The sequence below is a fragment of the Ursus americanus genome, chromosome 16, assembly GCF_024610735.1.
Source record: "Ursus americanus isolate L20-20 chromosome 16, mUrsAme1.1.p, whole genome shotgun sequence".
NCBI lineage: Eukaryota > Metazoa > Chordata > Mammalia > Carnivora > Ursidae > Ursus > Ursus americanus.
The window spans coordinates 50,904,590-50,921,217 of NC_142142.1; the positions used below are offsets into that span (position 1 = coordinate 50,904,590).

Below are 16,628 nucleotides of genomic sequence, written 5' to 3' on the forward strand. Positions count from 1 at the left end.
CATTTACATTAGCAATCCCCAAAATGAAATACCTAGGTATAAATCCAACAAAATATATATAAGATCTTTATGAGGAAAACTATAAAACTATGATGAACAAAATCAAAAAAGAACTAAATAAATGGAGAGATATTTCATGTTCATGGATAGAGAAACTCAACATTATCAAAATGTCCTTTCTTCTCAACTTGATCTACAGATTCAATGCAATCCCAATCCAAATCTCAGCAAGTTATTTTATGGATGTCAACAAACTGATTCTAAAGTTTATATGGAAGGCAAAAGACCCAGATTAGCTATCACAATATTGAAAGAAAAGAACCAATTTGGAGGACTGATGATAGACAGACTTCGAGACTTTCTATAAAGCTATCGTAATCAAAACAGTGTGGTAGTGGCAAAAGAACAAACAGATGAATAAAACAGAATAAAGAGCCTATTTCAGACCCTCATAAATACAGCCAAATAATCTTTGACAAAAGAATGAAGGCAATAAAATGAAGCAAAGAGTTTCTTCAACAAATGGTGCTAGAAGAACTGGACAACCACATGCAAAAAGTGGAACTAAACACGGACCTTACACCTTTAACAAAAATTAACTCAAAACAGATTGTAAACCTAAATGTAAAATACAAAACTATAAAACTCCTGGAAGATAACATAGAAGAAAACCTAGCTGAACTTGGGTATGGTGATGCCTTCTTAAGTACAAACCAAAGACAAAATTTGTGAAAGAAATAACTGACAAAGGAGACTTCATTAAGACTGAGAATGTCCAGGGGCACCTGGGTGGTGAAGTCAGTTGAGCACCCAACTCTTGGCTTCGGCTCAGGTCATGATCTGAGAGCTGTAAGGTCAAACCTGGTAAACAGCTCCGCACAGACTCTGCTTAAGTTTCTCTCTGCCCCTCCGCCTCTCCCCCCTCAAATAAGTAAATAAACCTTTTTAAAAATTGAGAACTTTTATTCTGCAAAAGATAGTATCAAAAGAATTAGAAGACAAACCTGAAAGAAAATATTTACGATAGACACATCTGATAAAGAACTGTTAAATACACAAAGAACCCCTAAAACTCAACAATAAGAAAATAAACAACCTGATTAAAAAATGGGCCAAAGTCCTTAATAGATCTCACCAAAGAAGACACACAGATGGCAAATAAGCATACAAAAAGATGTTCCACAGCAGTTGTCATCAGAAAAAGGCAAATTAAAACAGGAATGAGATACCACTACACATCTATTAGAATGGCCAAAACTGACAACACCAAATGCTGACAAGGATGTGAGCAACAATAATCCTCATACATTGCTGGTGGGAATGCAAAATGGTGCGGTCACTTTGGAAGACTGTTTGCTGGTATCTTACAAAACTAATTATACTCTTACCATCTGATCCAGCAACCGCACTCTTTGGTATTTACTGAAAGGAGCTGAAAACTTAGGTCTATACTAAAAACCACACATGGATATTTACAGCAGCATGTTTATGTTTATTCATAACTGCCAAAACCTGGAAGGAACCAAGATGCCTGTTGGTAGATGAATGGATAAAAAAGCTGTGGTATATCCTGACAATGGAATATTATTCAGGACTAAAAATAAATGAGGTATCGAGCCATGAAAAGACATGGAGAAACCTCAAATGCAAATTACTAACTGAAAGGAGCCAATCTTAAATAAATACATACTGTATGATTCCAACTATATACCATCGTAGAAGAGGCAAAACTATGGAGACAGTAACAAAATCAGTGGCTCTTTGTAGGGGAAAGGTGCGAGGGGAACATGAATAGGCAGAGCACAGGGGATTTTTAGGGCAGTGAAAAATACTCTGTATGATATTATAATGATGGATATTTGTCATCATACATTTGTCCAAACCCACAGAATGTGCAAAACCCTAAGGTAAACTACAGACTTTGGATAGGTTCACCCTTGGTAAAAAATGTCCTATTCTGGTGAGTGATGTTGGTTAAGAGGAGGCTATGCCTGTGTGGGGGCAGGGGGTATATGGGAAATCTCTGTACCTCCCTCTCAATTTTGTTGTAAACCTAAAACTGCTCTGAAAAAGAAAATCTTAAAAAAAGGAAAAAACTATTGAGATAACATCAAGGATGAATCCTTAAAATAGAAGCTAGACACAAATTTCTAGAAAACATAAATGTAATCTACAGTGACAAAGTGTTTACCTGGGAACTGAGGGGAAGAAAAGGGCAGTGCTGGAGAAGGAACATGGAACACTACAGGGTAATGGCCATGTGCTATATCTTGATTGTGTTAGTGCTTACATGCATGATTAGTTTGTGAAAATTCATCTATATGCAACTTAAAATAAGTGCCTTTTTTATTGACGTATATTTTATCTAAAAATCTTTGTTCAAAAATCTAAGGGATAATAACTCTAAGTTTCTACAATTATGACTCTGAAAATTTCCCAAATACCTTATTCAAGACAATTACAAGTCTTTCTAAAACAAAATAAGCAGCAGGCAGGTAATTTTTCTTTATAACGAATGTTGCCAGTGAATTAATGTAACAGATGTGTATTTGGGGAAGGAAAGGCCAAATTAAAATAAAATTCTAAAAAATATTCAAGAATTAATATTCAATTTACATAGTAAAAGAACAGACCTAAATTCAACCATATTGATAATTACGTTATATATAAACTGACTAAAGCCTCTAATTAAAAGGCAGCTTATCAGAACAGATCAAAAAGTAAGATCTAATTATATGCTGTCTTTATGACACATAAAAATATAGACAGGCTGAAGATGAATGATGAAAAAATATACCCCATGTAAAAAATAAGCATAAGACCACAGTATCTATATTAATATCACATAAAGTAAACTTTAACATAAAGAATATGACAAAGATAGAGACATTTCATAATGATAAAATGGCTAATTCATCAAGAATATATAATGACCATAAATGTGTATGTATCTAACAATACAACTTCAAAATACAAGTAATAAAAATTCACAGAATTAAAAGGAAAAAGAGGAAAGTCTATAATCATAGAGATTTTAACATCACCCCCTCAGCAACCGATATAATTACATTTTTAAAAATAAAAAATATATAGAATAATATTACTCAGTAAGTATAGCCACAAATATCCCTAAAAAAAATAGCAAGTCGAATCCAGCAGTATATAAAAACAATAACATACCTTGTCCAAGGGGGTTTATCCCAAGAATGGACAATTGGTTTAACATTTGAAAATAAATCAATATAATTCACCATATTAACAGAATAAAGGAGAAAAACCATTCAGTAATTTTAATAGGTGCAGAAAAACTATTTGACAAAACTAAGCACCCAATCATGTTATGAACTCTCAGAAAATTAGAAACAGAAGAGAACTTTCCCAATTTGATAAACAGCATCTACAAAGAACCTATAGCTATCATCCCAATTAATGGTAAAATACCAAACATTCCCCCCTAGGAGCAGAAACAAGGTGAGTATGTCTACTCTACCACTTCTATTCAACACTGGACCAGAGGTCCCAGTCAGTGTAATAATGCTCATAAGAGATAAAAGCCTTACGATTTGAAAGGAAGAAATAAAACTGTATATTCACAGAAGCTATAATTGTTTTCGTAGAAAATCTTAAGGAATCTACAGAACAACTAACATATTAATATGTAAATTTACCAAAGAGCAGGTATAAGGTTAATATACAAAACAAATTGTATTTTTTATATACTAGCAAGAAATGGTTGGAAATTTTTTTGAAAATTTAATTCCACTTAAATAGTGTCAAAGAACATAAAATACTTAGGAATAAATTCCTTTTGAAATCTAAAGAAAGTTGTGTTAAGACCCGTACTCTGAAAATTCTGAAATGATGGTAACATAAAGACCTAAATAAACAGATAGATACATTATTTATGGATTGGAGGGCTCAGTATTATTAAGATGTCAATATTCCCCAAATTGATCTACAGATTCAATGGAACGATGTCTCACTAGTTCTGGTTTTGTTTTTGTAGACACTGGCAAGCGGTTTCTCAAACATGTGCGGTAGTGCAAATGACCTAAAGGTAGTGCAAAGTCCAAAGAACCCTGAAAAAAAGAGCAGACCTTACATTCTCTGACCATGACTTACTATAAAGCCATAATCATCACAACAGCATGATTTGGCATAAAGATAGACAAATATAACCAATGCAATAAAATAGTACTCAGAAATAGACCCACTACTTATACAAATGACTCATACTGTCATTTGGTTTTTGGCAAAGGTGTCAATCAATCCAATGGGGGAAAGGGAAGTCTTTTCAACACACAGTGCTGGGACAACTGGATAGGCATGTGAACCTCAAAAAATGAACCTCACCATGCACAAAAATTACCCTGAGATGGATCATAAAGATAAAAGCTAAAATGATAAAGCTCCCATAAGAAAACAGAGGAGAACACCTTTGCTACTTGAGGGGAGGCAAAGGTTTCTTAGGACAAAGAACGCAATAATTATAAAAGAAAACTTGATAAATTAGACAGACTTAAAATTAAAATTTCTGTTCACCAAAAGATACAATTAAAAAATCAATAGCTAAGTCAGAGAGTGGAAGAACATTTTCACAGAATATATAACTGACAAAGGGCTTTATGTTTGCAATATGTAAAGAACTTCTAAAAACAACCAAAAAAGGGGGAGGGAGGGCAAAAATCTGAGTGGACACATCACAAAAACAGACATACGCATGGCCAATAAGCACATGGAAAAAGTGATCAACATCATTAGTAATGAGGGAAATGCCAAATAAAACCACAATGAAATACAACCACTTGAGCGGCAAGGATATGAAGCAACCAGAATTCTCATACCTTGTAGGTAGAGTATAAAATGGTACATCCACTTGGGAAATTTCTGTGTCAGTTTCTTACAAAACTAAACATACACCTCCCCTACAACCTGGTGATTCTACTCCCAGAAATTTACCCAAGAGAAATAAAAGTATATGCCCACCACAAAGACATACTTGACTGTTCACAGCAGGTTTTTTTTTTTAAGAATTTAATTTATTTGTTTGCCAGAGAGAGAGTGTGCGAGAGCGAGCACACAGGAAGGGGGAGCTGCAGGGAGAAGGAGAAGCAGACTCCCCGCTGAGCAGGGAGCCCGATGCGGGACTCGATCCCAGGACCATGGGATCACGACCTGAGCCGAAGGCAGATGCTTAACTGACTAAGCCACCCAGGTGCCCCTGTTCACAGCAGTTTTATTCATAATAGTCAAAATCTGGAAACCATTACATACCCCTCAAAGGAGAACTGATAAGCTGTGGTATATTAACAAAAGGAATGATACTTGACAATAAAGAGACATGAACGAATGTCAGAAGCACTATGCTGAATGAAAGAAGTCCTACACAAAAGAGTACACGTTGTATGATTTCATTTATGCGGCGCTCTAGAACATCACAGTGAACTGACGATTAGAAAATTAGAACAGTGGTTGCCTTTGGAAGATGGGACAAGAAAAGACTGGGAAAGTGTATGCGGGGACCATCTAGCTTAAGGGTAGTACTCTCTGTATCTTAATGGGGCCTGAATTACGCAGGTATTTGACATTGGTCAAAACTCATGGAATAGTACACTTAAGATACATTTTATTACCCAAAAAAAGGAGACACAAATAATATTTAACTCTCATTAATGATATGCATATTTATGGATATAAAGGTGAAGTTACTGATGACTGTAACTTAGTCTGATAGGCATGGAAAAGAAAAAAAAAGATGGACTGAAGAACAGATAGAGGGATGTAAAGATACTGCTAAAACAAATTAGGCAGAATGTTAACTGTTGAACCTAGGGGGTGAGTGTTAATGTATAACACTTCCAGCTTCTAATGTTTAAAAATTTTCATAATAAAACATCGGCGGAAAAGTAAATCCAGTAATTTAATCCCTCTGCCTACAAACCCCTGTTGCTTACACTCAGTAATTACCAATGGCCTTTACTCAGACCCGGTTCTCATGTACTTCCCTGCAGTTTCTGACACTGTTACGCACGTCCCCTTTGAAGCCCTATACTACTATTCTAAGCTGTTTTCTCTTCTTTCTGCCTTCCCTTCCTCTTTGTACTCCCAAACGGTAGGTGTGCCTCAGCGTTTAGAACTGAGTCCTACTCTACGCTTTTTCCCACAGAAAACCCACTTTCAGTGTTGTAACTATCACCTCCACGCAGTCAACTACAAATCAAGACAGAGCATCTCTTCTAGTCAAGTGTCCCACGGCCGACTGAGGATTTTAACTTGTATGTCTCATATCATCATCGCATTACTTACTTTACCCTCAGAACTTAGAACGGGCATTCCATTTCCCAATTACTGTCCAGGTAGCACATAGTTACCCAGGGTCAATACAGAAGTTAGTTTTGACACCTCCTCCAGCCTTAATCTCTAAAATAATCAAGCATTGATTCCTCGGGAATCCATTTCTTCCTTTTCAGTCCACCATCACTAGTCTTATACCAATCCTTAGAAACTCAGTTTATTCTACGAGCTTCCTGGTTGATGTCCCAGCCTCACTCTTTCCCAAAATTCATCCTGTGTATTTCTAAAACATCTCGAATTATGCATCTCCTATTTGTAAAACTTATATCTAAAAGATATTAACACATACAGGCAGAAAAAGTTAAGTGAGATGTGTTACTTGCTACAGTAGCAGATTTCCAAATACGGACCCCTCCCAATGAACCAGGCCTGCTAGTGTTCATGTCCTTCACAGCCCCTCCAACACTAAATCTGAGATGGCCCTGTGACTCATTTTAACCAAAAGAATGCCACAGAAATAGCACTGTGCCAGTTTCAAGTCTATGCCTTAGGAAAGCCTAGAAACTTCCACTTTTGTACTCTTTGGAGCTCTGAGCCACCAAGTAAGGAATCTGGCCCCTCTGCTGGAAAAACCACCTGGAGAGGGAAAAGACAATATGGAGAGAGAGAGTGAGAAAAGGCCTAGACCTCTCCGTGTCTCCGCTGGGCCCAGCCTTCTAAGTGTCCCTGCCAAGGCACCAGAAATACGAGTGATGCCATCTTGGATGTTCTAGTCCCAGCTGCCATCTGACTGCAGCTACAGGAATGACTCTAGAGGAGACTAGCAGAACCATCCATCCGCGACTTAATCAACCCAAAGAACTGTGAGAAATAATAAATTATTTTGTTTTAAGATACTAAGTTTTATGATGGCTGTTTTACACAGCAACAGATCATCAAAACACTTACCCTCAAGAAACTAACTATGCGATGGGGATGGCATTCAGGTAAACAAAAAGACCCTCGGAGGTATGTGTTCAGAGAGGTATACTCAGCATGCTGGTGAGTACAGAGGAGGGCCATCTAAATGAAACGGTCACGAAGTGCGAAGGGGAGGAGACGGGGAGGATCTGGGAAAGCTTTCTAGAGCAGATAATACAGACTGAGTTTTAAGTGAGTTCATGTAGCAGCAGGTATAAACCAGCATGGGTGTTTGGGGGAGCAGTAAAAAGTATAGCTAGGGGTATAAACGGGGACTATGTAACTGAGGGCCTTCTATATTAAGCTAAAGAGCTGAAACTTTACCCTAAAAGCTATAAAGAACTATGAAAAATTTTCAGCAGAAAAATGACATTATCCGATGTGAATATGAGAGATTTCTATGGTAGCAGTGTACTACACAAGTGAGAAGGGAGGCAGAGTGGAGGCAAAGAAAGTTTCGCAGCATATGTCAGTGATCTAGAATTGATGAGATCCTGAACTGACAGGATCAGCGAGAACAGAGAGAAAGGGATAGTTGTTTTTTTTTTTTAAGATTTTATTTACTTGAGAGAGAGAGCACAAGCAGGGAGAATAGCAGGCAGAGGGAGAAGCAGGGAGCCTGACGTGGGGCTCGATCCCAGGACCCTGGGATCATGACCTGAGCCAAAGGCAGACACTTAACCGACTAAGCCACCCAGGCGTCCTGAGAAAGAGATAATTAAGAATGTACAGGACTTGGGGCGCCTGGGTGGCACAGCGGTTAAGCGTCTGCCTTCGGCTCAGGGCATGATCCCGGCGTTGTGGAATCGAGCCCCACATCAGGCTCCTCCGCTATGAGCCTGCTTCTTCCTCTCCCACTCCCCCTGCTTGTGTTCCCTCTCTCGCTGGCTGTCTCTATCTCTGTTGAATAAATAAATAAAATCTTAAAAAAAAAAAAAGAATGTATAGGACTTGGTAAAAGTGATGTGGTGGAAAGAGGGCTAAGAGAGAAGAATTCGGGATGATTCTTGGTTATTCAGGTTAGACTGGGGGTTCACAGTGCTGCCACTTATGGAGAAATGGCAGAAGCAAGAGTGAAGTGAATTCACATACAGGTATGAAGTTTAGACTCAGATACAGGGACAGGAGGAAAGGACAGATGTGTCTGCTGAGAGCTGGAAACTGAAAGAAGTTTCACTTGATGGCCTCTATTTTTACAGTGAAATAAAAAGTGAGATCATCTGCTAAGACTAAGGAGAGCAATGGTGGGGAGAGGAAGTTGAGAAAGGGAGGTAAAAGTTTGGGACAACCCTCAGAAGAAGAGGGCACCCCGAGGATTCAGGTGATGTTAGAAGTCATACATTTATTCTGAACCCAGACACACAGCTGAAGGACTGTCTCCAGCAGCACTCAGCAGCCCGATGTAAGAACAGAGAGGTCAGGTGGCTGACTTGACCCAGGGCTGGAGTACTACAGAAGAACGAGAGGAAAGAGAATTGAGGGTAACACTGAGGGAGTAATCCAAGCAGTGGACCGTGCATCTAGGCTGGCTATGGAAAGACAAGCTTCCAGGGAGCTGAAAGACTGGTGGGAAATGGAGTGAGGTTACCGAACATGAAAGAGGACCTGAAGTGATCAAAGTGTAGGCTCATTGGGAACGAGCACACTGCTGGAAGGACGGACAGCTGTGGTCAAATACAGCATGTTGTAACAGCCTGCCTCACTGCTTTGCACCCAAGAAATGCTCACCAGATTTACTGATTGCTAGGCAAGCTGCTAGGCCTTCTACACATACCACTTAAATAAGCTAGCATTTGGTGAGAAATTTCCAAAATGAATCTTCGTGCACCTCGTTGATGTCAATTTAATGCAGACTCCTAAATGACATCTAGAGTAATGCTTCAGGGGTGCCTGTATGGCCCAGTCGGCTGAGCGTCTGATGCTTGGTTTCTGCTCGGGTCATTATCCTGGTGTCGTCAAATTGAGCCCTGTGTCAGGCTCTGCACTCAGCATGGAGTCTGCTTGTCCCTCTCCCTCTGCTCCCCCCCAACTCTCTCTCTCTCATAAATAAAATCTTTAAAAAAATAATGTGTCCAACAGTAAGTCCCTCGATGAGCTCCCTACCTATCACTCTATCATATGAGTTCATGAGGCAGGCTCAGAACATTTTTTCCCGAGACTTTATTTCTTTATTTGAGAGCGAGAGCACCAGCCCATGGGGAGGGGCAGAGGGAGACGGAGAAGCAGGCTCCCTGCCCAGCGGGGACTCAATCGCAGCACCCAAGATCATGACCTGAGCTGAAGGCAGACACTTAACCGACTGAGCTACCCAAGGGCCCCATGCTCAGAATATCTGTAAAAAAAAGAAGAATCATGCTTAATATTTCAGCTTTCCAGCTATTTGTCCCAAGCTACTTCTATGAACCAATTGATGATGTGCAAGCTCTCCATCTTTAATTGGGGAAGAGTCCTACTTGCTGCCATTCGCAATGAGTCACTATTAAAAGCAGGAATCTTAAAAAGAAGTTCTGCCCTGGAAGAGCGCTCACGTGGAAGCCTCATCTTCCTCATGCCAGCAATAAACCTCAAGGATATAAACTGGGAATGAGAAAGTGTCCCACGAAAGCAAGACAACATCCATGACAAAGCAACCATGTATGCAGGAGAAAATTATCGAATACATGACTAAACTGAGTATTAGTTCCTTGGTTTTTTTGGGCTTTGTTGTTGTTATTATTGTTGTAGTAGTTGTTGTTGTTGTTAATTCAGGGTGTCTTCTTCAGAAATTATAATTACATTGAAATACATAGTGACTACCCCCAAAGAGTACAAAGCACTTAGCAGATTTCTATTAAGTAAATTCACCTTTAATTTTTTTAAAGATTTTATTTATTTTGAGAGAGAGAAAGAGAGCAGGGAGAGAGGCAGAGGGAGAGAGAGTATCTCGAGCAGACTCCATGCCCAGCACAGCACCCGACACAGGGCTTGATCTCAAGACCCTGAGATCATGACCTGAGTCGACACCAAGTCGGATGCTTAACTGACTGCACCACCCGGGCGCCCTGTAAATTCACCTTTACGTAACATCGATATGAAATTCTCTCCTCCCAGCCATTGCCACTGCAGTTTGGGCCACTGTCATTCTAACACAGGCTCTGACAGGTAAGTCTCCTCACTGGTCCTCTACACTACTCCCATCCACTTTCCAAAGTCATTTATCTAAAATGCAAATCTCCTCTAATACCCCTCCTCCCTTAAAATCTTCCAGTATCTCTATCAGGGAAAAACCCAAACTCCTGATCACACGATACAGGAGTCTTTTGTGACCAGCTTCCCACTACCTCACTGGTCTCGTTCCTCCCCACCTCCCTACAGCTCAGGTGCTATTCTCTCTTGTCTGTAGGCCCCCTGCCTGCAATATCTTTTCCCTATTCTCTGCCCCACTAATTCCTCCCTGTATCAACCCCCACCCCTGCAACTCTTTCATTGAAAGTTATTTGTTTAATCCAGGATCAAACCAAGGATCGTGCATTGCATGTCATGTTCATATTCCCCTTTATCTTTCAGAATTCGATTCCGGAAATCACTTCCTCTGGCAATCCCTCTCTGACTCCCCCTGCCCAGTCTGATTTCCATGCCCCTTCTACGCGCTCTCATATCACCACTATTATGGTATCATTATACTAGTTTGTAATTATCTATTTGTTGTCCTTCCTATTCAACAATAAGCTCCACGAGGACCTTCTATTCTCCAGGCCCATGTTGTCTGGCTCGCGGTAGATACTCAGTAAGTGTTGGCTGACAGAATGAGAACTATGAAAAGGAAAAATGACTGTTATGGCCTGAATTGTGTCCCCCGAAAACTCATTTGTGAAAGCCCTCACCAGTAATGTGACTGTATTTGGAGATAAGGCCTTTAAGGAAGTAATTAAAGTTAAATGAGATCGTAAGGATGGGGCTCTAATCCAACAGGACTGGTGTCCTAACACAAAGAGGAGAGACACCAGGAGGACGCACACGCGGAGGAAAAGCCACGTGAGGACAGCGCATGAAGGCAGTAGTGCCTGCGAGCCAAGAACACAGGCTTCACCAGAAGCCAACCCTGCCAGCGTCTTAATCTTGGACTTCCAGCCTTTAGAACTGTGAGACAATAAATTACTGTTGTTTAAATCACGCAGTCTGTGGTACTCTATGATGGCAATCTGAGCAGATTAATACAATGACCAAAATCTCTGTGCCCACAGTTACTGTGGATGATGGAATGCAAAACAAAACCCACATCACTGCTAGAACAAAGGTGCAAACAGACTTCTTCCCCCTACTTCTGGAAAAGTGAACCCCACATTCCACAAAAAGCATGACAGAAAGTGTCATTCTGACACTCGTGACACATAAAAAAGCCCAATTGGATCTTCCAGACCACGAGCAGCTGTTAGTATCAATCACCATTGGGCTTATCCAATCAGAAGGTAGAGAAAGTGGTCAGAGGTACGTTAAGAGTGCAGAGTCCACACCAAAAGGAAACCTTTCACAGAGTCTGGAATTATAATGGTAGATTCACCTTCCCAGCTTCTGCTAAGACTCCTGCTAAGATGCCTACACATACATGTCTCTGTTTCACCGTCCCCGCCACCAGCCTGTTAAGACGATGGCAGAAGCCATGTTGTTGGTGGGGAGTCGCAGGGGGTTCAATCACTAACAATGCCAGGTACAGCGTTATGCTCCTAGCACACTCTTCATAATCGCTGGCTCATGGATCATCATGGACAACTGACCCACTTTCAAAGCTTTATCATTCAATTCTCAACAAAACAGATTGTCCTTAGGCTCTTTCCCAAACGTTCTTTCTCATGTTGACCTTTCATGGTTACCATCTTTCATACTTGGAAAATGATTCAACCAACAAGCTTGCTACTTTTCACTTAGAGCTCTGACTCATCAGCAAGCCAAGATTTTCTTAATAAAAGCACATTTTAGAATTTAAATAAAATCATCAGGGTTCACAGCTATTTTGATTTCCACATTAAGAAACTTGGAAAACTGAAAATCTGACCAAATTCTATGCATATCTTGCTCTTGCTACAGTATCCAAAAGAGAACAGAGATCCACTACATCATTCTTTCCAAAGGCTTACTTACAATGTTACTGTTTGAAATTTGTTTTAGTGCTGAATAACATAAAGTATTCCCACAGCCTGAACGTCTAAAAAACCAGGTTCAAAGCAAGTGAAGCAGGTGTTAGATGCATTTCAAAATCTTGATCATACTTAGGACCCAACAATCAGCTGCTATTACTTCAAGGTATTATTGAATCTGAAATTGTTTTTTATTGAATCTAACACAAGGTGCTGAAAAAGCTAAAATCATTAGAGGATTTTATTTGTGCACTTGTTTTTCAAATAAAAATTAGACGAAAAGAAAAGAAACTAGGAACACAAACATGACTGGATGCTTATGCACAAATATACACATGCCCACAGGGGTTTTATTCTTAACAGCATCGTTTACCTTCTGCCCTTCTCACAAAGCTTCTCGATTTCAGCTTTCAGATCCTGCTCCTTTTGCAAAAATTCCTTCTTTTCTTTCTCTATCTTCTTCTTTGTTTCTTCTCGCTTTATTGTTACATCCTGGATAGCTTTTAGTATCTCCTGAGTCCCCCATAATTACAGTCACACACAAATAAAGAAGGAAATGAATTAGTTATTTTGGTCTGAAGGTTATTTTCAACCAACACAAATTAACATATTGACTTTAGTAAATTCAAGTTGAATTGAAGGAATCAGGTTGATGAGCAGCTCTGAAAATCAGTATTTGGATGTAAGAGAGAAAGTTACAATAAAGCAGATTTCAATTCGGCAGAAGGAATTTCTAACAATCGCAATGGTTCAAAAATGGAATTTACTGCCTTGAGAAGCAATAACCCTTCCTTCACCCATGTTCGGATAAAGGCTGAATGACCACCTGTTAAGAAGGCTGAGAAAGGCATTCTTTACAGGGTGGGAGTTCATTACTTCAAAGAAAAATGGTCTTGTTTTGTTCTGTTAAGGTTCTACTCCGTGTGAGGAGTTTTTTGTTTCCTTTTTTACTTTAACAAAAATATACATACTTGTAGTAAGAAGTGGAATAATAAAGTGATAGTTAAGTCACTCCTTAGTCCATGCCAATTCCACCCATAATTAATATGTTCACTGTTTTGTACGATTGCTTTCACACCTTTATTCTCACACAAACACACAATACTTAAATATTTCTTTGCTTTTGTGTTTTTTCCAAACGAGATGACTTTTTGAAACAGATTTTATTTATTTGTCAGAGAAAGAGAGAGAGAGAGAAAACACGAGCCAGAGGAGCGGCAGGCAGAAGGAGAAGCAGGCTCCCCATGTGGGACTTGATCCCAGGACCACAGGACCACAACCCAAGCCGAAGGCAGATGCTTAACCAACTGAGCCACCCAGGTGTCCCATGAGATGATTTTATACACATTATTCTGCATCCTGCTTTTTTTCACTTGATGTGAGCATACCATCAATATAGATTTAACTTGGGGCACCTGGGTGACTCAGTCGGTTAAGCCTCTGATTGGTTTCAGCTCAGGTCATGATCTCATGGGTCATGGGATCGAGCCATGTTCAGTGCGGAATCTGCTTGGGATTCTCTCCTCTCTCCCTCTGTTCCTCCCCTGCTCAAGTGTACTCTCTTTTTCCTCAAATAAATAAATAAATCTTTAAAAATAAAATAAAATTTAAAGATTTAACTTAAAAATAGCAGTATGTGACATATTATGTATATGTCCAATCTATCTAACCATTCTATGCAAAGAGTCCATCAAGTTGACCCCAGTTTTTTGTAACTACACACAATACTGCAATAAATAGTCTGTACATCTACACTTACACATAAAAACTTTTATTTCAGTAAAAGAGACTTAATAATACTATTGTTAGGTCACAGTACATTTTAAGCCTTAACTGACAATTCTTAGTAACTTTTCCAAAAAAGTTGTAACAATTCATACACCTACAAATGTCTGAAAAGGGTTCATTTTTCCTCACCCTTGATAACTTATTTCATTTTTTGCCAATCTCTTGAGGGGAGAGAGAAGAATGGTATCTAATCGTTTTAAGAAACATTTTCCTAACTCCCATTCTCTACTGTTTGTACGGTCTGCCTCCTCCAACTAGAATAAGCATTCAGTGCAGACACTATGTTTCCTTTAATGCTAAATCTGCAAAGCCTGGAGCAGGAACTCAGAAAATGTTTGCTGAATGAATGAATGAATGAATGAATACCAGCAAGGCTGAGGCTGAGCTTTTTTTCATGTATTTATTATCTGCTTGCTTTTCCTCTTTTGTGTACCACCATTTATAATTGTTTTTTTTTTAAAGATTTCATTTATGTATTTGAGAGACAAGGCAAGTGCATGCGGCGGGGGGGGGGGGGGGGGGCGGCGCAGTTGCAGAGGGAGAGAATCTCAAGCAGACTCCCCGCTGAGCAGGGAGCCCAACTCGGGCCTCAATCCCAGGACCCTAAGATCATGACCTGAGATGAAGGCAGATGCTTAACTGACTAAACCACCAAGGCATCCCACCATTTATAACTGTTGTAGCCAAAATAAGAACCCCTTCTCAAAATATGTCCACATTCTAATCTAACCTAATCCCTGGGACCTGGGACTGCTACTTTCCATGGGAAAAGAAACTGTGCAGATGTGACTACGGTAAAGACCTGGATGCAGGGAGACAGTCCTGGATCATCTGGGTAGGCCCAATCTAATCACACAGGTCTTTAAAAGTGAAGAACCTTTCTCAATCGTGATCTGAGGAAGATGTGATTAGGGAGGAGCAGTCACAGATGCAAATTTGCTGACTCTGAAGATGGAGAAGGGGGCCGCAAGTCAAGGAATGCAAGCAGCTAGAAGCTGGAAATGCAGGGAGAGGTTTTCTCCCACAGAGTCCCCAGAAAGTGATGCAACCCTGCCAATACTTGGATTTTAGCCCAGTGACAACCATGAGGGACTTCTGACCTATAGGACTGTGAGATAATAAATTTGGGTTGTGCTCAGCTGCCGAACTGATGGTAATTTGTTACAGCAGCAATAAGAAACTCTACAATAACCCTTCTTGGGTTTTCTCTGGAGTATTTGACTTTCACCGTGAACTTGTAGGAGTCTCAGAACACAGATATGGATATTAAACCCTTCATCAGATGTGCTACAAATATTTTCCCAATCTAACACTGATCTTCTGATGGTTTTTTGTATCATCTGCCATACAGAAGTTTTAAATTATACATAACTAAATCGATTCATTCTTCTATGGCTTCTGGCTTTTCTGCCTGGCTTAAAGTGACCTCCCACAACTTGAGGTTTTATAAACATTCTCCTAAATTTTCTTCTAATTTATACTTTTTTTCAGTTTTCATACGTTGATTTTTAATCTAGTAGAACTACGTTTTTTAATGTAATGTAAGAGTCTAATTACATGGTTTTCCGGTAGACCAGCCAGCTACGTCAACAAAATATATTAAATAACTTTTCTCTCTAAACTAAAATAGAAGTGAAAGTTTGGGGGCACCTGGGTGGCTCAGTCAGCTGAGCGTCCAACTCTTGGTTTCAGCTCAGGTCATGACCTCAGAGTAGTGGGATCAAGCCTCTCATTGGGCTCCGTGCTCAGTAGGGAGTCCCTTGAGATTCTCCCCCTCTGCCCTGCCCTGGGCTCAAGGGTGTGTGAGCGCTCTCTCTCCCTCTCCCCCTCTCTCTAATAAATAAAATTAAAAAAAAAAAAAAAAAAGAACTGAGAGTTTGAAACAAGATGCCCTCAAAGGTTCTTTTTATCCTTAAAATTCTAAGACAACCGGGGCCCTGGGTAGCACAGCGGTTAAGCGTCTGCCTTCGGCTCAGGGCGTGATCCCGGCTTTATGGGATCGAGCCCCACATCAGGCTCCTCCGCTATGAGCCTGCTTCTTCCTCTCCCACTCCCCCTGCTTGTGTTCCCTCTCTCGTTGGCTGTCTCTATCTCTGTCGAATAAATAAATAAAATCTTTAAAAAAAAAAAAAATTCTAAGACAACCATTAAAAAGATAAATATTGCTCTTCTGTTTCTATTAATTCAGAAACAAAATTATGGTTTGATAAGGGAGTATAGCCATAGTTATTGACAGACTCAACATAAGCAGGATACCTGGTGATTCTTCATTTCTTCTTCTCGCCTTTGCTGGAGCTGCTTTAATTGAACTTGGAGCTGATTCTCCACTTGCCTCTGCTTGTCCAGGACCTCCTGGTAACGCTCCTTCAACAGGGTTCTCTCCGTCATCATTTTGTCCTATTTGTAACAAGAGAAGAAAAGTTTAATTCCCTAATTTAACTGCAAAAAAACACCAGGTGCCTGTTGAAGGCA

At 39.9% G+C, this 16,628-nt stretch overlaps 1 protein-coding gene across 3 annotated transcripts in view; it reads right to left on the reverse strand.

Moving 5' to 3' along the window:
• Positions 1-16,628, reverse strand: part of RNF214 (ring finger protein 214) — a 46,791-nt gene that overhangs the window by 20,847 nt on the left and 9,316 nt on the right. For all 3 annotated transcript variants that reach the window (XM_045797849.2, XM_045797851.2, XM_045797850.2), the window contains exons 5-6: positions 16,413-16,553; positions 12,742-12,881 (exon numbers count right to left, since the gene is read on the reverse strand). In XM_045797849.2, the coding sequence (XP_045653805.2) occupies positions 12,742-12,881; positions 16,413-16,553 (281 nt within the window). The remainder of the gene's footprint in view (positions 1-12,741; positions 12,882-16,412; positions 16,554-16,628) is intronic.